The sequence below is a fragment of the Alligator mississippiensis genome, chromosome 2 (genome assembly GCF_030867095.1).
Source record: "Alligator mississippiensis isolate rAllMis1 chromosome 2, rAllMis1, whole genome shotgun sequence".
In the NCBI taxonomy this organism is placed as follows: Eukaryota; Metazoa; Chordata; order Crocodylia; family Alligatoridae; genus Alligator; species Alligator mississippiensis.
This window is the reverse complement of record NC_081825.1, coordinates 120,207,652-120,227,876: the sequence shown is the minus strand read 5'-3', so window position 1 is coordinate 120,227,876 and position 20,225 is coordinate 120,207,652. Positions and strand designations below refer to the sequence as shown.

Below are 20,225 nucleotides of genomic sequence, written 5' to 3'. Positions count from 1 at the left end.
GTGATTAATTCACAGCAAAAAATCAACACTATACACTGTTGTTAATCCTTGTTGTATCAAGTATACAGCTGTCTGAAAATGATAATGTAATAGCTGTTTATAAACTAGCAAGAACCATTTGGAAATGCAGTTGTTTCTCTTGGATTCTGAATGGCCCATTTCCCACAGAAACAGAGTAATACTTTGGGTTTATATGAAGTTGCAGCCCCTCCTTTGGACAGTGTACTTGCAATAGCACTAACGCTGGCAGCAGGAGCCAAGGGCAGGTTTTGTACTGTACCTCTAATGCTGTATTTACTTAAAACTTGTTTGAAAATTATTGGATGTTGTGGCTGTGTAGAAAACTTGGAAAAAGGATTCAAATATGATCTGTCTCAGGAATCAGAAACACAGTTAACAATTTAATGTTCACAGATGAAGAAGGAAGGTCCAACTCACAAATTTTGAATGCTTGTGCTTGGTGACTGTCAGTTTTTTTTAATTCCTATATCATGAGTCAGGGTGATACTAAGCTCTCCATTGATCATCTTAACCAGTCACTGCAGGATTGGTTCACTGGAGGTCTGGTTCTGCTGGTTCATTGGAGGCCTGTTTCAGCGTAAATTTGGAGTGTCTTGCTAAAATGTGGATACCTTAAATGTCTCTTCTGGATTTGTGTCATTTTCAATTGTATACTTTTTGTTTCCCATGTCCATGGCAGGCGACCAGGAAACCAGGTGCTGCTGTAGTTTGGACATTCTACAATTCAGTTATGAACTTCCCAAGACTTGACTGTACTTGAAACTTTTTAGTGGAAAAAAAAAGGAAAAAATCTTGTTACACACAGCTTTTGTAAAGTGATTTGTAAGTTTTTAAAACAGTAGTTACTTAAAAAGTTGCAATATATTTCAACTGACAAGAGAATTCAGGCTTTGGAAAGTGCATATTCTACCTGTATTATGGGATTAATTAGCAGCCCTTTGCTTGGGCACCTTAAGTTTCTGCCGCTCTAAAATGTGCTTTTCTTTGCCTGCAAACTGGTGAGAGCTTGTCATCAAATATAAAATAAATTCCAAATTCCTCCATGTGACCACCTGTGAAACTTCCCTTGAGCAGGAGGAAAAGAGGGGAGGATCTTAGCTAGGGTTCAAATTATACTCCGATTCTTGGGGGCAAGGCTGTCCCATGGGGGTGGGTGTGAATTGGGGCAACTGCCCTGGGCCCAGTGCTTTGGGAGGGCCCTGTGGTCAGTGCGTTATAGGCTCCACTGTGGCCATCACACACTGCCACTGCCAAGCACTGCCACCAAGTGCTGCTGGCTCTGGCCACTTGCCACTCCCCCCCTGCTGACCCCACACAGGCTGATGTGCCCCAGGCCCTGCACGCCCCAAGGGACAGCTCTGCTTATGAGGGGTCTGAGGTGGTAACACCAGGAAGCTGGAAGGAGTCGCCACCACCTAAGCTGCTTAGAAAGGCTCAGGCGGGTTGGGTGCTCTTGTCGCTTGTGGGAGGAGGCTTAGCCCCCCTGAATTTCAAACCCTGATCTTAGCCCACAAGAGGCCAAGACGTGATCAAGCCAGATGCGCACCTTCCCTTCATCCAGGGAGGCAACAGACACCTGAAGGACTTAACTAGCTCCAAGGTAGAAGCTTCCCAAGGGGACAGCTCCTCCTCCCTCGGACCACTGGGACAGAAGGGATGACGTCTAATCCACCAGGGGCTGCAGAAAAAGATGCAAAAGACCCCCAGAATCCAGTCATTCAAAACCCAGCACATGCAAAAAGAGACTCCGTGAAAACAATAACCTCAGGCCAATTGAGCTGATTTTGCCATCAGGCAACAACGCCAAGTCGCCGCCGCTCGCGCTCCCCCACTGCTGATGGCCCAAGCTCTGGCTGGGACACGTGCTACAGCCAGAGCCCGTCCGCAACGACTTGCTTCTAATAAAGCTTGAGCATTCAAAAAACAAACAAACCCCCAAACCACCGGGCTGAACTGCTCCCAGCCCGCCCAGCAAAACCATAGAGACGGCGGCTAGAAAGCCGACCCGCTGCCCACGCACGCATGCCCAATGAGCACGGCAGTCGCTCTGTTGCTAGCGACTTGGTGGTCAAGGCATCCGCATGCGCAGTAGCGAGAGCCCGGTTCCAGGCGGTCGGGCAGCATGGCGGAGGCAGAGTAAGCAGTGTTGCGGGGGGAGGAGGATCCGCGTCCATCCGCGGGGCAGGCAGGGTGTGCGGGGCGCGGCCGGGCGCCGGGAGGATTGTGGAGCTGCTGCGGCGGCTGCCCGTGGGGCCGGAAGGACCCCGCCGTGGGCTGGGCTGGACTGGGCTGGGCTGAATGGGGCGGGTGCTGCGGGGCTCGGGGGCCTGCAGCTGCCTGGTAGCTGTGGCCTGACCGGTTGCTCTCTTTGCCTTGGCCTTAGACCCAAGCCGAAGATCCCGCGGGTGCCGGAGAACTTGCTGAAGAAGAGGAAGGTGTATCAGGCTATCAAGGCCACGCAGGCCAAGCAGGCGCTGCTGGACAAGAGGAAGGTTAAGATCCAGCCACGTGAAGCCTTGTCTGGGATGATCTAGCTGGCATGGTCCTGCTTTGAGCAGGGGGCTGGACTAGATGACTTCCTGAGGTCCCTTGTAACCCACTTTTTCTATGATTCGAAGGTAGGGGCGTGCCATGGGAGCCCTGGTGTTGTTCCTGGGGCGAGCGGGCTCTGACAGCTGCTCTGTCCCCAGTTCTTGGCCAGAGGGAAAGCTCCCAAGGTGGAGTGTACTCAGAAGCACTTGGCATGCAACCAGTTGCTTGGCGCCCCGGTTGTTGGGCAGGTTATGTGGAGACTTGTTGAAGGATGTTGCAGTGTGAAAGGGGCTTGTCTTCTGTGATGCAGTAATGTGTGTGGGAGGAGCAGGGGGTATTGGACTCTGCACAAGCTTGGCTAGGCTGCTTCCAGTAGCTGGGCAAGTAGGGTTAGAGCTAGTTTAGGTATTGACACATGGCACTGTATTGTGCTGCCCGGGTGTCCAGAGAAGCAGATAGTTGACAGGTTGTATGGGGAAGGCTGCTTGCAGGCTAGATGGGGTGATTGATGCTTCTTTTCTGCACAGCTTATGTGGTGCGCACTAGGGGAGCTATAGTGCTGCAGCCTGTCAACACAAGTAGGGCTGGCTATCTGTTCTTACGTACTTTAAGAGCTTTGTTGCTGCAGTAGGTACCTGCCATGAGAACTTTTTAAAAGCTTGCATGGGAATCCCAGAAGATGAGGCTGGGATGGACCTAGCATGGGCATATAATCCATCTTGATGTCCCAAGGCAGGATCACCTATTTGTCTGATGTGCTCATTAATGATGGAGAGTCTATAAAAACTCCCTTAGCCAGTCTGTTCTAGTGCTTAATGATTAGGGGTCTACTCCATTCGTGATTTCACAGAAACTGCCAAATCTGAGATTTGTCTGCGAAATCAATTTCCAGTCAGCGAGGAAGTGTGGAGCCGCACAATCTTTCCTCCTTCCAGGAACCTTTAACACCCTTAGTTTAGGCATTGGGATTGGAAAATATAAGTCACGTCTTGGGTTTTGAGTACATGTAACAAACATCTGAGGGAATTGAAATGTTAGGAGTTTCAAGATTTCATAGACAGGGCTGGAAGGGACCTTGAAGATCATCAAGTCCAGCCCCCTGCCCCAGGGGCAGGAAGTCAGCTAAGCTCAACGGATCCCAGCAAGATAAGCATCCAAATGTTTCTTGAATGGGTCCAGAGTAGGTGCTCTACCTCTGGAGGGAGCCTGTTCCAGGCCTTGGGGGGCTTGGACAGTAAAGAAGTTTTTCCTTGTGTCCAGCCTAAAACGGTCTTGGAGGAGTTTATGACCTTTGGTCCTTGTTATCCTTCAGGTTGCTCTGGTGAACAGGTATTTCCCCAGATCCTGATGCTTACCCCTTATGTACTTATAAGCAGCCACCAGGTCCCCCCTGAGCCTGCGCTTTTCCAGGCCGAAGAGTCCCATGGCTCTCAGCCTCTCTTCATAAGGTCTATTCTCTTGCTTTCTGATCATAGAAAAAAAGAGTCCGGGCCCACACAGACACTCAGCCCAGCCCATAACTCACAGGATTCTATAGGTGTGGGATTTCTCACTTGGTATGAGCTGGTAGCAGTGTACCAGGAAACCTTCATAAGACTCTGTTCTTCGTTCCCCAAAACTTTACCAGATTTAACCTGTTCAGACTGAAGTTTTCTGTAAGTGCCTTGAGCTGAATCTTTGTGGTAGACTTGAGGCAAAAGGCTTCTGAGGGAGATTTTGGCAAAATAATCTATGCCAAAAAATGCTGCTGCTTTTAGCACTTCTAGCACAAAACACTTGCCCTTGTCAGAAATTTTTGTTGGTATAGGTTTAATGAATTAAAATAATGTTGTCTGTTTCCAGTTTGGCCTTGGCTCTAAATTTTTTCTGTCTTTTCTTTGCTAAAAGGCAGTGAGGAGAGAAAGCATAGGTTACAGAGTTTCTTGACTTTTAACTGCAGATGTCTTTTCCCCAATGCTATGGGCCATGCAAGCAGGGTTTGTGAAGTGTGAACTTTTTCTTTCTGCCCTTAGAATCAGAAGGGGAAACAGATCCAATTCAAACGTCTTGAGACATTTGTTAGAGATTCACGGCGCAAACACCGAGATGATGTCCGTCTCAGGCGCATGCAACAGAGGCCTAGGCAAATGGTTCTGCCCCCAGGACACAAGCTGGCCTTTGTTGTACGGATTGCAGAGTAAGGAATATCTGTTTATGCTATTTCTTGTGCTGATTATCTCTACTTGTCGTCTAAATCTCTTGATTTTTCCATTTGCACTGTGGAGAAAAACTGAGGCTGGAGGTAATTTAGAGGGGTGACTGAAGGAAACAATATCTATCTGTTCCTGTGTGGGAAAAGTACTGTCACTGATTATGGTTTTTCTAATTCAGGATTAAAGGAGTGAGTTTGAGAGTACGAAGAGTCATAGAAATGCTACGGTTGAGAAAGATTTTCAGCGGTACGTTTGTTAAGCTGTGCCCATCCTCGCTGAAGATGCTGCGGATTGTGGAGCCATATGTGGCATGGGGGTAAGTGCTCCTTTGACTTTCATAATGGAGTGATAAACTTCTGTAAATATTAATTAGTGGCTTTGTAATATAATTTTCTTATTGGTATAGTGATATAGTAAAATCATACTATAGCATGATGCTATGATATAGTACTATGGCTCTTCTGGTGTAATCCTCAACTTTGGTATCTAGATAATTATAGTGCATGTTGTAGTTCCTTTTCTGCCTGCTGGACTGCACAGTTTCTCTCAACCTCTGGAATAGTAGTGTGGTAGGGAAGATCCACTTTGCTCTTTGCTGCAGTGTTAAACCACAAATGTCTTTGCACAGGTATCCTAATCTGAAATCTATACGAGAACTCATCCTGAAACGAGGTCAAGCAAAGATCAACAAGAAGAAAGTTCCTCTGACAGACAATACTGTAATAGAGGAGCACTTAGGTGAGGAAGAAGACAGAGGCAGTGAACACAGCAAAGAGAGGGTTGTAAAGTCTGTGGGTTTGCAACATGACAGCGGAGGGGGGGCAGGAACTAGAAGGTAGCAAAAGATTTCTGTGTTTGGGAATATGGGGGTGGTCACATGAGGCACAGAAAGATTTTACATTTTTCTCCTTTTTAATGGGTACATATTTGTTCTGCAGGAAAGTTTGGCCTTATTTGCCTGGAAGATCTCATTCATGAAATCTACTCAGCTGGTCAGCATTTTCAAGAAGTTAATAACTTTCTGTGGCCATTTTATCTTTCGGTGGCTCGCCATGCCGCACGTAACAGAGTGGGTTTCCTAAAGGAGATAGGCTCGACAGGTTGCCGAGGCGAAGGAATTAACGAACTTATACGTCACCTGAACTAATTGGGTGAGGAGTTGCTACTTCTGGAACATTATTTTACTCTATCTGATTTCTTTAAAATATCCTTGTGGGGCCTTATCAGTGGGTGGAGATTTCTTTGCATTTAGCTCATCACCATGCAGAAATGACCATCAAAGCAGGAGGAACTGAAAGGCTTCTGGAAATGCTAGCAGCCTGTCAAGTGTGCAAATACTTGTATTGTGAGCAAAGCATTTGGGGATCTCCTAAGCATTGTGTAAATAAGATGTGATAAATTGATATTCTTAGGCCCTCTACAGTATTTTCCTTTAGCAATCAGTAGTTGAACTGAACTTATGTTTGGAGGCTATGTGTCGTCTTACCAGTCAGCTAAAAAAGCTCTCTTTTTTCTGCTTTCTAGGATTGCTCCGAAGGTGTTTTGATGGCTCTTTTCTTCCCCATATGCACCTCTTCTCGCTCCTGGAACTACTTTACATAATATTACATCTCTTTTCTGGAAAATGCACAGAGGATGGAGATGTACTCCATAGTGAGCCTTCTACCAGGAAAAAGTGAAATTTGCCATCAAATGCAAAAAAAAGGAGTGACTTGCCGTTGCTGGAAGCAGTGCTTTCTTCAATCTCATTACTAAAACAAATACATTTTTACTGTTCGTTTTATATCAGCTGCTTTCTGAGGGATCCATTCTCTTTGGAATGACCTTGTATGAGTTTATATTCTTGTTACATATAACTGATTGGTAGCTTGCATCTGAGTATCTTGTGATACAACCCTCCCAAACAGAATCAGTTTCTCTAGTGATGCTGTACTTGCTGAAGTACGCTTCGCTCCTTGGTATCCCAGTTGCTTGCTAAGACTTGTATCTGTCCTGGTAAGTAGTGAAGGCTGAGAAGCATAATGTTTCTCAGACTGTTGCAGTGCAAGCCCCAGGATAAAACAATCTTCATAGACAGTTCTTGAATTTTTGAAATACCCAGATCATACTGAAGTGGAATCTCTGCTAATGGACTATGGGATGGCTTTCAGATTCTGCCAAATTAGGACTTCAAAGGACTCTATTTCCCTGAAAGGAAAACTTAAGTTGACTACCAGTTTAATACTAATATAAAGAGAACATATGGACCGTCTCATTCAGATTTCAAATAAATATATTTTTAAATCAAACTAGAGTATTGGAGAAATGTCTATACACAGCAAATTATTAATTTAGAAGGGCAGATTTCTGCAGTGAAACTGAGCGGCTGCTCATGTTAAACCAGGGAGTTTGATGTGCCTTAACCTAGATAGTAATGGCACAGGAAATAGAACGGTTCACTGACTACTGTGTAAAAGTAAAGTGGGGTTACATTAGTTGGAGAGGATTATTTTTGCTGACTGTTGTAGACATTGAATTCTTTAGTTAACGTAGCAAAGGAAGGGCTGAGACTGGCTTGCTAATCTCACATAGTATTAATAGAAGGAGGTGAAGAGTCCTGCTGTATTTCTGTAAAAATGTTTTTTCTCATGTAACTTCAGCATTAATTGTTGCATGGATAAATTTTGCCATGAGTTGAAACCAGAGTTTAGGTTTTAGTAAATCCAGATTTGAGATGCTATCTCTTCCTTTTAATGGCAAATTTGTTAATGAGTGCTCCCCTCAATGCCCCTCCCTGTACCTTGTGTGTTTAGAAGTAGGCTTTATCCTGATCATTTTAGACAGATGGATGTTGCTCAAAAGTCTGAATTCAGATTTTAAGTTCTTACAAGCTCTTAGGGGAAAGATGGACCAGTTCATACTGGAGTGAGGAGAAATGCATGTATGCCTCTTTTGTGGTCTTGAGCAAGCCATTCCTCCTCCCCCCTATGCTATATAATATATATTAGAGGGTACAAGTCCAAAGGCTATTGGAGATGTACCATATTTGTACTCTGGTACTGGAGACTCCTACCAAGTATGCAGATGTTACTTGTGTTTTGATTTACCCCCTGTCCCCCCTCCTCCCCTCATAATCCTTATACCAGGACATTTCACTCATGTTAAGAAAGCCTCTTTTCTTGTTGCTTGTTTTCACTCATCACGTTAACCACTCAAAACCTTTTTCATTGTTGAATAGTGACATCAGAAAACCTAACAGAGAAGGCATAATCTACATAGAGAAATTACATCAGTTTAATTTAAATTGGCTTTTAAACAAAGGCAAAGCCTTGAGCTTATAATCTTTCACATTCAAGACTAGTTTATTTGGTTATACCTTCATTTTGTTTGTTCGGAATCGGCTGAAGTTTCATTCAGGTTAAGTATCCCCAGCTGTTTTGAACTGACTTATTGGTTTAAAATTACATCCCATAGTGAAATGACACACTTCTTTTGTAGAATGCTTTGGAGTTTTCTGGTGGGTTGTTTTTTTTTTTTCCCCATTTGCTTCTTCTATACAAGATCTGAGACAATGGGAAGGAAACATTCTCTTCATTTGCTTGTTATGCAAGCAGGGTGCTGGGCTTAAGATCTTAGTTTCTTTCCTTCTCCCCTTCTCGCATCACAATAGTTGAGGGTTTGACTAATGTAAGACCTAACATAAAATTCAGACTCAAAATTGAGCAAATGCACAAAAGCTTTTGTAACTACCTTGCTATGGTCACCTGACTCCCAGTTATTCTTTCCTGCTTGGTGCAGGGGGCTGAACTCAGTGATCTTCCAAGGTTCCTTCTGGCTTTACAATCTATGAATGTTAGGGTTTGGACCTGGACTGTGAAAAGCTAAGATAAAAATGTTAATCTTGAGTAGTGCTTTTTCCTCCAGTAAGTAACTGGTTTTAATTACAGTGAGAATCCTAGGGCTAACACTAAACTGTAGTCTGATTTCTTTTGATTGCTATGCAATTAACAAAAGCCTCTAAACTAACATTCAGACTTCATTTTATTTTGGTCCTGTACCTTGTTGGGTACACAGGACAAGCTAAGAGAAGACTTGCAAAATGTCTCATAGTTTATCTTTCAGAAGCACCTAGATGCCAGCATGCAAAGGTTCTTTTAGTACAAATTTTAAAAGTCTCTTAAAAGTATCCCATTTGATTTAGCATTTTGTATTATCAGACATGGTTGAAGCTTATGCAAAAAAAACCCCAACAAAACAAAAACACCTGGTTCAACCATTTCTCAGTATGTAGTCAAAAACTTTAAAAGAACTCGGAATTGCACTTTAGTGCTAACAAGGATGATCAGGAGTATGGAGAAACTTCCATAGAGGAGATGTTATAAATGCTGATGGCTTTACTGGATTCAAAAGAGAATTGGACAGATTCATGCAGGATATGTTCAGCTTTTGATATTAAGCAGGAGTACTATGTCCAACTTAGAACGTCCTGTTTTCTGATTATTGGTTTAAGGAAAATAGATGAATTAGACTGGATAGACCTTGCACGCTCTCTTACCCTTAGTATCTACCCTGCCACTACGAAATGCAGGATACTGAACAAGATAGACCTGTAGTCTGACCCAGTGTGATGCATCTTCTGTTCTTACTGTATCTCTCAACGTAGTGTAGACAAGCTAATTAGGCAGTTTTGCTCTTCTGGCCAATCTGGACCATTGCAACAGCAGCCTTACTTTTAAATTAAAAAAATTTCCATGTCCATGGATATCGTTGGAAGGTCTGAGCCATGGTTTGGGAATCAGTGATACAGATCACATATCTTATTTCATTCTATGGCCATTCCACAGTATTTTTTCAACTTGCCTATTTTTTCTATATCGTTTTCTCATCTCCAACTTTGTCCTTGTCTGTAGATGTTTACAAACATTTTTTTTTCCTGTTCAGTAAAAGTTAAATCAAATCTAAGAGGGATCTTTAGAGCACTTCAGTATGTTCTGTAAGCTCAATATATTATGGTTAATGCCTACTTCAGCTAGTTTTTATTAATATATGATATTAATATTAAAACCAGCCATAATTAATTTCATTAGGGTTTTTATCACCAAGATTTTGTTTGCCCTTTGGCAAAATGCTGATATAATAATCTTGAGACTCTCCTATTGTCTAAAGAAAAGGGATGCCTTGGTAAGAGCAAGCCTTTTGTCCACACTAAATTGCCTCTACCACTTGAGTACAATAGGTGGTGGTCTTCTTCTCTGTGCATCAGCAAGAAACTGCCACAGATATCTGACAAAAAATAGACAAAAAAGGCTTGGGAACTATAACTTCCATTCTAAGCTTTGAAGGGCAGTAATTTTCTGAAACACCCATTTGTACCTTGTCCAAGCTCCTATTTCTTTCCTGCCCATTTTCTTGCTCTAACCGATGCTTCAGGTCAGATGCAGTTTACTCAGATTTCCTTGTTTTCTTTTCCCTTGTGATGCATCCCCAAAACTCATGTAAGAATGAATAAATTGGGACAATTCAACTCTCATTGCATCTTGTTGGAATTGGACTGAGCTACTGCCATAGTCGGGCCAATAGGTGTTTTACAATTAAGTGAATGTTCTAAAATAACTATAAAAATACAGCGTATTAGATAGCAATATTACAACACTTATTAATGACTGTACCTACACTGTTAGTTAGAAACATTTTATCAGAATACTTACAACTGGGCTAACAGGAAATTCTGAATGTCTCAAGCTGGCTGGCTTCAGCAGATCAGCTCCTACTAGTAAAGAATCCTTCTTTTCTCCATCTTAGCCTAGATATCTCATTACATCGTCTCCTTTTGAGTTCTAACAACTGATTATAACTAGTTTGAAACTACTACTTATTTTATCAATCCCAATATGCAAAACCACATGGGTTTCATGTCCATTCTTGGACCCACCTTCTCTTCTACATTACTTTATTTATGGTTTATCACACTCCATCCTAACAACATCACATCTTTTCTGTCTGTCTTGTCTTAAAACGCAGATTTCTGGAATACTCATGCTCATACCCAATATAATATCCCATCACCTACAAGAGGGGTGTTAACCTCATTTGGCCTGACAGGCTGGATTGGGTTCCACCAGCACACAGGGCACACTCTCCACACTAGCCTCTCTGCAGCATGTGCTGGCCCTGTTTTGGGGCTTGCAGTCCAGATGGTGCATGGACTGGAACTGTTGCTGTGGGTACTCCATGTGGCCTAAAGGGCTGGCATGGGATGTGTACTGCATGTTGCATTCTACTGGTCCAGCCCTGAGTACTGATTTTAGGACTGGTCTGGATTGGACAGTGCCAGAGCTAGGGCCTGCCCCCCCCCCCAGTGGTGCACAACATGTAGCTTGTGCCAGTCCTGTGTGCTGCTTACAGCACAAGCTCTAGAATGTGGTCAGGCATGCTGCAGGCAGCGCACAGAGCTGGTCCATCTGCATGCATTGCTTATGTGACACAGGCCAATGTAGGATGCATACAGTTCCTTGTTGGACTGGTCCTGTGCACTGGCTCCAGCACAGCTCAATACAGACCAGCCCCAGAACCAGCACTCGGGACTGATCTGGCAGTACACAGCACTGCAGTACACACAGTGCTGATTCCAGCCCTGTACCAGGTGGTCAGGCCCACAGGCCATATGTTTGATGTCCCAAATCTACTATATAATTACAGTACAATTCATAATTCCTACATTTCTGTATTTGACTGAGGAATCTTTATCTTCCATGATCCCTGGGATCAAACTGGGAGCACAAGGGGAAGAGATTCCCTACCTCCCATTTCATTGCCTACAACCAAGATCCACAATTACAAGAGTCCTGTTGAACCACTCTAACCCCAGACAGGAAAATGCTCAGTTATCCTGTGGAAATGTAGGTGTAGTTTAGGCCTCTTTGTGTGCTTTGGAAGGATGACCCACACTCAGTATACATAGTCTTCAGGTATTTTAGCTGCTGGGCTAGTACATCTGTAAATATGCTAACTGAATTTTGATAGGCATATAGCTCAGTAAATATGGACATTTTCACAGAAACATTTCACTTTACAAAAAGGCCACTTCTCAGCTACAAATTGAGTACCACTTTGAAACACAGCCTTTTTTTTTTTAAAACTGCTCAATTTTTTTTTTTTTCTTACATGGCAAACCACCTCTTTCTTGGACACTGCTGAACAATGTTGGCAGATGCACGACCTGGAAAATTTCAGCCTTAGCAGTTAAGGTTTGGCACAATTATAAGCAACTGAGCAGAAAAATCTTACAATGGGAAGTGTCAAACTTTATATGGGGAGCTGGCAACTCTAGTATACATTTTAAGGCACTTGAGAATAAAAGGACTTTACAAGCTAACAAGCCCAATTAAGAATGGCTATGCAAGTTTGCCATTGCAAATTGCTGCCTGCTGTCATTTATATTACTCTTATTTCATCTTCTGGACTGCATATTGTTTTTATTGGAAAGTTTTAGCAGTAAAAAGTTTGGAAGAAAGCTTTGCCATTTAAAAGTTCAAATGCTTCAATAAATAGCTTCATTGCCAAATGGTTGAGCATGAAATGGGCAGAAGAGTCCTCAATCAGAACACTGAGTATTCCAATGAAGTTTTATTTGAACTATCAGACTTGACTATTAGTACTCTGTATGTGAAGTATGTTGGAGGGTTAAGATACACTGCTAAAGACTACACATGCACCATTAGTTAACTTAATTGGACAGGCCTGCACTATACAATTTTGAGTGGCCAGGGGCCACACCCTTTCATGGGTTCTCCCTTGCCACTGGTGTCCCTCATAGCATTTTGCCAGCACCTCCCACCCTGTGGGTCCCCCTGCCATGCCATGTCCCCCCCCCCCCACGGTGCACCATATTAGTAGTGCTCCTACTCCATGCAAGATCTCCAGATCTCCACCCCCTCAAAAAAGGGCTTCCTTAGTCCCAGAGGCCTTGCTGTCCCAACCCCAGGGGTGGGAGCAGGCAGCGGAGACTGGCAGTAGCAGCACCTAGACCAGGAGCTTGGGAGCCACATATGGCCATTCCTGGAATAGTGGAATTTTGGGCAGGTGATATATAAGCATATTTATGATGCTTTTAGATGTGCAAATGTTCAAGGAGACAACACGTAAATAATGAAGTTGCACAGACAATTTAGGTTAGGGATCTGAAGACTTTACTAGTTTTGCTTCCACATACTCTAGTTACCATGTTTTACAACCTCTAAAGGCTGGCCCACAGCCTGCTGAGAACCTATGTAAAAGCAAGCGGTTAACCACACCCCTAGAGTGGGTAAACTCAAACCGTTTTCTGCATAATCTGGTGAATTGATCCTGAAAGCAGGATCACTGCAGGATTGAAGATCTTGTTATATCAATCTTCAATTAACTCCCCCTCCCCAGCCTGTCCTCCACCCTTATTCTTGTTACATCTCCATAAGATAGAAGCCATTTAGTACTTACTAACCCTTGTTGATGACAAAGCTTGATCTGCATTTAGATTTAGGTAACTGAAGTGTCAGGAAAGACAAGCACTTCCCACACATTGCACAAAAACTAGGTACAAATGTTTACATTACAAAAAACTCAAAGCTTTATTTTATAAAACATGAATACAAACATATAAAAGACATTTGACAGACACTGAGGAATTAAAGAGCAATTATTAGGCCAAATCATTGCATAGGTTAGAGAATGATGATTACTCTCTCAGAGCTTTCTGTGCTGAGAGGATCAACTGGACAGTTTTACCAAGGACAGAAAGACAGGAACAGCAAGAACTTTACAAAAGATGTTTACAAGGTATTTATCCCAGACTATGTCTGATAGTATCAGTATTTGCAATCATTTGCCAGAAATACTTTCCACCCCCCCCATGGGCAAGTAAGAATGGATTTTCAGAAATCTATTAGAAGTGTATGTTTCATATATTACAACATGCTACTGAAGATTGCTTTCAGATAGATGCCACTCACTTCTTTTGTTTTTTTTACATGAAGTGAATCATAATATACAGTTTAGAAGGGCTAAACTGATACCACTCTGGGCAGTCTAACACACTGAACAGTGTGCGCCAAAATTAAATAAGAATATCATATTACTAATAATTACTACATTATTAAATCCTCTATTCCCTGTTCCAAGGTTTGACAAGTATGACACCAGCACAGTATTAACGTGAATAAATGACTGCTTTGTGCTATTATTCTAATTCCAAACTGAGATACAAAATATAGTAACCCTATTAAGGATTCAGTACTGTTCATATGGGCAGCTTTTAAAGACCTTTTATAGACATCAACAACATTTCCCTAGTTAAGGAAAGGAATCTTTTTTGTAGGCCACCATGCTGTTTACTTTGTGGATAGTGGTAGTGAAGGAACGAAGACGCACCTCTTCTGAGTTGGCAATAAATTGTGGTCCTGATTCTTCCCATTTTTCTGGTACTACCAGATCTTTATCTGTGTAAATCAGTAAATCAAAGGCACCTGTAGGTAAAGGTAAGCAGTGAATAGTTATGTATATTTCAAACAGGCTGTTAATTTGCACAAGATCTAGATCTATTTTAACTTGTGAGAGGGCTGCTTTCCAGAAACTTCCCCTAAACCCTACTTCCCATGTCACACTCCACCAAGCTAAAAATAAAACAACATGAACTGTTTAATCTCAACTTCCCCTCATATCCATAACCATTTTGATCTTTTGTTTATCCTGAGGACCAACAGCCTGATATCAGAAGTCTTCAAAAAGGCATTAAGCCTTAAATTTTTTTAAAGGTAGGAAGAAGACTCTTAGTAGTCGAGAAAAATGGATTCCTTGTGCAAGTTACTATAGTGCACACAGTAGCAGGTTTGAAGTATTCATTTCAAAAAAATAACTCTATATCCAAGTCATATCAATGTTAAACTATGTAGGGGCAATTTGCTTAACATTTTTGCTATGGTGAGACAAGTTATTTTTCAATTACCCTTTTGCAAAGGGTAGGCTGAAGTAACACGGCTCAGCCCTAAGGCAGACTGCTACTTGCAACCCTGCCATCCCTGACACAATGTCCCTGAATATCACTCTGGCCCAGTGCTGCCCACCAGGTTTGGGAAGTCTCATGCCCTCTTATTGTGCCCTCCCTTGTCACTACACGCTCCCAATCCCCAGATAACTGTGGATCTGGCAGCAAGGTAAGTGGAAGTTTGCAGTAGGATGGTGCAGACTCTCTAAGGGAATTCTGGTACTTTGCTCACTATGTGCCCCTGAATACACCTTTTTAAAGAATGCTGTCAATTCCTACCCCACTTCTACCCCATGAACCTGATGGGGCTGGATCTGGCCCACAGACCATTGGTTGCCAGGCACAGCAATAAGCAACTGTGCTTAAAATGTTTTTAAAGTAATTCAGAATTACATCCCACCTTCTTTGAAAACTCATTTTACTAGAAAGTTTTACAAATATCTAACTTAATAAGTCTGTCTTCTACTAAAATGATTCTAAGATCCCCCAAAAAGTAACTGCACACATAAAATACTGGAAGTTTAAAACATTTAAACATGTATCCATCCTGTACACAGTTGAAGAACTCTACTCAAGTGTTATTTTTTTAATATCCTTGGCTTCAAAAAGCAGGAGTGCTTAGTATTTAAATATATACATAGTATATTATTCAGATTGGAAGCTGGCAATCTCATGTCAGGGATGGAGTTGTTCACTCAGGCCTGAGTAAATACAAAAATTCAGACTACTCACAAGAGGTTTCCAATAAAGGCAGAAAAGTTACAGTGGCAGTTATCTGTCTGATAACAGATCGAATTTCATCCTGAATAGCTTTCTGAGACTTCTCCCTTGGTGCGCTACAACAGAAACAAGAAGTTCTTTTAACAGAGAAGAAAGGAGGCTTTTGTTATACTGGAAAGTTTCTCCAAATATAGCTTTATCTTTAGCATAAGTTGTGAAACAGTTTCTGTTTCAAGAACCGGAAGTCTCAATGGGATAAACAGTGTAACAAAACAGTCTGGATAATAAGGATTTGAAAATTCAGTCAAAGTTTTTTTTAAATTTTAGTTCAATACTGCTCTGTGTGGTGTTACACAGTGTTTGTAGTTTTAAGCACTGCTCTGAATTTCCCTGCAATTTTGAGTTAATATGATAATGTTCCTAGCAAAGCAACTAATACCAAATAGAAGAAGCATGATGTAAGCAGAGGAGCAGTTAAATAAATTAATAATTTTATAATACTGAAAAGGTTCCCACCACAAAAAAAAACAAAAACAAAAACAAAAAAACAAAAAATTCCATTGTTAGTGGCTTGCACTGCAGGTATGAATTACACATGCATCCAAGGTCAAATTGTTTCATTTGGTTTAAAACATACAGAACATTTACTAGTGAAGTATAATTACCCTCAGAGACATGTCTCCCCACCACCCAGATGCTTTAAGAAATTGACATGGATCATCTTGAAACAAAAGTGCAAAGAAAATGCATTCACTCTGGCACTTCAATATATGAACCAAGGAGCTCACACCTGCATTAACTGTCTGTCAGAGGGGCCAGCAGGAAGGGCTTGTAAGAACTAACAGCTTTGCAATGGTGCAGTTCATTACATTTACCTCTCATCTTTTGCAGTTTTGTCACACTCTATGTCAAACTGCCACCGCTCAAGGACCTCGTTGCTTTCAATACTAGAGATGACCACCACCAGGCGCTGTACTGAACACTTGTACAGCCAGTCTGGAAAGAGGAGAAGGAGAAAAACATATCAGAAAAAAAGGAGACCCTCTAAACCAGCAAAAGGCAGCACTTAAGTAGAGGAGCCTTTGTCAGCCCTGCATTAATACTTGGGCAGTTTACAAAGCAAAATAGTGATACTGAGGACCCTCAATTTAAAGTTAACTCAGCAGTTAATCAAAAAGTCAGAGTAAGAAAGGTAAGTGTCAGTGAGGGAGAAGGTCAAACTTAAAGGGCAGGATGAATGGGATTTTTAAACCCAGATTTAGGCTGGTCCTAACTGACGCGAGTCAAAACCTGGAACAAAAAGACCAACTAGGTAAAAACAGACCTTGGTCCTGCTTCAAAACAGGCACAGGACAGCCCTTACCCAGGCAGCTTAATTGGCAAGTCATTGGAGCTGCCCTGGAATTGCAGATGGGGAGATTTGAGCTTTGTGACTCCCAGCAAACCTTACAAAGGTGTTTTCAACGCCTGGTTCAAGTCAGGCTAACCAGCCCCAAATTAAACCCATTATCCGTTTTCAGCCTGTCAAATCCTGGTCTAACCAACGAGAAACCCGACCTCTTGTTTTTAGCCATGGCTCCTTGTGTGACCTGCTCCAAACCCCTGAATGGACACAAATCCCACTCCTGCTATGGGGGGCATTTCTATTTCACCTGCCTTGCTGATGCAATGCGGGCGAGAAACGTCAGCTCCTTCACCCTGGGCACCTTCTCAAAGCTCATCTTCGCAGTGCCCAAGCTTGGGAAACAAACCAGACTCGCAACTGTTTAGTGCACTGAGCTGAGGTTGCAAATGCAAGCCAGGAACAAGGGCCCAGCGGGTGAGATGGCAGCAAAGCTCGGGCCGGCCCCGCCCGGAGTCTACCCCGTTCCCTGCCCCCCCCCAACCTTTGAGCTGGTCCACGACGCTGCCCAGGTAGCGCTGCAGCTCGGGGTCGGAGGTGACGAGCAGCGTGAGGCCGTACTGCTGCGCGCGGGTGAAGGTCTCGGGCGGGTAGATGCCGCGCTGGTACAGGATGCTGTTGATGCCGTAAGCTGCCGCGCATGCGCCGGAGGAGACATGGGGGGGGGAGGACAGGTGAGCAGGTGACCGACCCCTCTCCCACTACTGCGCAGGCGCGGCCTGGCTCTGCCCCTCCCCCCGCGAGATCCAACATGGCGCCGGGGGGGGGCACCGGAGCGTCCCGATGCTTCCCCCACCCCTCCCGCGCGGGCACTGACGCCCGCTCTTCCCTCCCGGCCCCGGGGGCTCCTCACAGAAGAACTCGGCAACGATGTCGGCGCTGCCCCGCAGGGTGATGCCCTGCTCCCGGCTCTGCTGCTTGGCCATGGGCGCACGTCCCCGCCACCCGCTTCAAACTGGGCCCCGCCCCCGAGACGCTGTACTCTCGCATGCGCACACGCCCGGCAAGTCGCCGCCGCTCACGCTTATGCCTTTCTCTCCAGCGCATGCGCAGGGTTTTTTTCGCCTCGCTGCGCATGCGCGACAGGTTCCTCTTCCCCTTGTGGGCGGAGCGAACCGGCTGGGTGCCCTTCCATTGGCTTGCGGGGGTCTCGCTTCAGAGATCGGCACGCAGCGCGCGGGGTTGGCATTTGAGGGAGCGTTCTCTAGTGCCGCCCTGGAGTGGCTAGGGCAAGAGTGCTTGGAAGCGTAGAGTTAGGACTTGTCCCTAGCAATAACGGGGGAAAGTGTGCATGCATATTGTATGAAGTATGTGCGTGTTTCGCAATAACAGTGCTCTGTGTATGCGTTTCTTGGACATTTACCTTGTTCTTGCCTGACTTTTTCCCTTCTCCTGTTTGCTTCTGCCTGATCCTAGCCATGCCATTGTTTCTGACCCTGCTGTGTTTGGACCTTTCGGCTCTGATCTCCCATCTGCCCTGGCCACTTTACTGCCTTAACCCTTGGCCTGAGGCCTTGGACTGCAAGGCATACTCGGTTGTGACCCCAGTCTTCTGCCTATAGTAACTTGTTGAGTGACTGCGTGTGGCTCCATTGATCCTGGCAAACAGGACAGGACACCAACAGAACAGGATTCCTTGTGAGTAGCAAAGCACAAGGCTTTTGAGGAGACACTTCAAATTGGAGTAGAAGAACATAATGTGGCCAGACCATAGAGAAGGTGTATCACTTCTGTTTGATAGACTGCTCTGTGGTCTCCTTTCACAGTATATGATGAAGTGTACTCCGTCTCATAAAAGCTTATGCATCTCTGATTTAATTAGTTTATAAGGTGCATGTCTACCCTGCCTTCCATTTAAGAGACCACCAAAGGGTAGGTAGGATGCCACAAAAAGCTCAACAAGAAAATACGGCTATGGAGGAACAGATTTGTTCAAGCCTTGAATGAGGCAAGCTGTAGTTTCTATCCTACACAATAGCAAATAAAGAGCCATTGAGTAAACTGAAAAAAATATCCTCTAATATAATTTATAAGTATGAAAGGTAAGCTCAATGACTCAAAGTCAATGTACTAAAATTCCTTTGAATGTGTGTCTGCGCAGGGGTTGGGGAGGGAATAAGTATTCTTCAAGGGAGTTTTCTGAAGTGGTTAGAATACACTTACTTTGTGTTTGTTTCTATTTTGTACTTGGCCTTCAAATAATTGAACTAGATCACCCTTAATAAAATCATCTTTAAAACAAGGGAATTTTTAAAACTTACTTTTTACTTTGGAATGCAGTTATGGCTTATGAATTTACAGTTGAGTCTGCTTAACTAGACTCACTGGAGTACTCTTCCTCAAATCAAAAGATAATATCCACAAATCTGAAGCTGCAGAGCATTTTTTCATTTAGTTTTTATTCTGGCAAAAAATCCCATTTCCGTTATTGACACCACTTTTGCAAATAAAACCTGCTAATAAGACATTAAAGGCATGTGCATTATGATTTTTATAAATGGGGGTAGAGGCATGTGTTCTTTCTAATCAGGTCTTTGGTACTACAGGAAGGTATGATAGCCTTTCATACTACTTGTGTTAGTAAAGGATATAAAAACCTAAAGTTCAGGCATTCAGCAGAAGAAAGTCTTGCTTTCCTAAATACAGTAGAATGAAATACACGCCACTTTCAACCTACAATCATTCTGAAGGGATTGTTCACTTTTCTTGACTAAGTCCCCTTCTTAATTTCAGGTGCTATAGGAAACTCCTTCTCCTTAAAAGCATAATTTTGCTTGGCGATAAATACCTTCCTTCTTAATATATGGGTGTTGGGCACACATCTTTTTGAGTTTCTTTATGCCTTTCATGAGGCTCCTTGGCCTTTCATACTTTTGTATGACTGCATACTGTTACAATTATCCATTCTGTGTTACATTTATTACAATTAATATTTCTACAAAATAATTATGTCCACATTTTGATATTTGGAAACTGGTGCGTCTATCAAAACTGCTACCCACCAAAAAATATAGGATCAATTAGTCATATGATCAGCAGAAGTTTACCAATAAACATATGTCAAGTACATGTCTGCATCTGTGCAAAATCAAATATTTCAAATGCTATTTTCTATTGTGTGATGCATCAGATTTACAGTATTTTCATTTAAGAACTCAATATATGCATATTTCTTTCTAGAATGTAAAACAGCAATAGCTACAGTCAACTTCTGAGTTTTGATAACCAGTCAAGAGCTTGAGGATACACCATACAAAGTTCTCTAGGAAAGGAATATATTGAGCAGCCAATTACTTTATGATTAACTGTGTGAAGCAGAATTTCACATAGTTGGGTTTCTTTAAATCACCACTCTTACAAA

The 20,225-nt window shown here is 43.1% G+C and overlaps 2 protein-coding genes and 1 long non-coding RNA gene across 3 annotated transcripts; 1 reads left to right on the top strand and 2 right to left on the bottom strand.

Moving 5' to 3' along the window:
* Window positions 1–381: 381 nt before the first annotated feature.
* On the bottom strand, window positions 382–2,045 carry LOC109284963 (uncharacterized). The gene is made up of 2 exons (XR_002092610.2): window positions 1,785–2,045; window positions 382–783 (listed from the first exon to the last, which is right to left on the bottom strand). It is a non-coding gene; the product is annotated as an uncharacterized LOC109284963 (long non-coding RNA).
* Window positions 2,046–2,069: 24 nt separating this feature from the next.
* On the top strand, window positions 2,070–7,033 carry RPL7L1 (ribosomal protein L7 like 1). Its single transcript, XM_006272334.4, has 7 exons — window positions 2,070–2,157; window positions 2,405–2,513; window positions 4,566–4,729; window positions 4,924–5,061; window positions 5,374–5,483; window positions 5,684–5,896; window positions 6,270–7,033. Exons 1-6 carry the CDS (start codon window positions 2,144–2,146, stop codon window positions 5,890–5,892), a joined length of 744 nt encoding a protein of 247 aa, XP_006272396.1. The 5' UTR covers window positions 2,070–2,143; the 3' UTR covers window positions 5,893–5,896; window positions 6,270–7,033.
* Window positions 7,034–13,305: 6,272 nt separating this feature from the next.
* Window positions 13,306–17,863, bottom strand: MAD2L1 (mitotic arrest deficient 2 like 1). The gene is made up of 5 exons (XM_006272335.4): window positions 17,718–17,863; window positions 17,349–17,495; window positions 16,338–16,458; window positions 15,475–15,578; window positions 13,306–14,224 (listed from the first exon to the last, which is right to left on the bottom strand). Exons 1-5 carry the CDS (start codon window positions 17,788–17,790, stop codon window positions 14,052–14,054), a joined length of 618 nt encoding a protein of 205 aa, XP_006272397.1. The 5' UTR covers window positions 17,791–17,863; the 3' UTR covers window positions 13,306–14,051.
* Between the last annotated feature and the right edge of the window lie 2,362 nt (window positions 17,864–20,225).

Coding starts and splice junctions, on each gene's coding strand:
- RPL7L1 (XM_006272334.4), top strand. Junction 4,730..4,923: donor TTTGTTGTACGGATTGCAGA/GTAAGGAATATC, acceptor TTTCTAATTCAG/GATTAAAGGAGTGAGTTTGA. Junction 5,062..5,373: donor GAGCCATATGTGGCATGGGG/GTAAGTGCTCCT, acceptor GTCTTTGCACAG/GTATCCTAATCTGAAATCTA.
- MAD2L1 (XM_006272335.4), bottom strand. CDS start 17,790: ATGGCCAAGCAGCAGAGCCGGGAGCAGGGCATCACCCTGCGGGGCAGC. Junction 17,496..17,717: donor CATCGTTGCCGAGTTCTTCT/GTGAGGAGCCCC, acceptor CATGCGCGGCAG/CTTACGGCATCAACAGCATC. Junction 15,579..16,337: donor AAAACTGCAAAAGATGAGAG/GTAAATGTAATG, acceptor TTTCTGTTGTAG/CGCACCAAGGGAGAAGTCTC.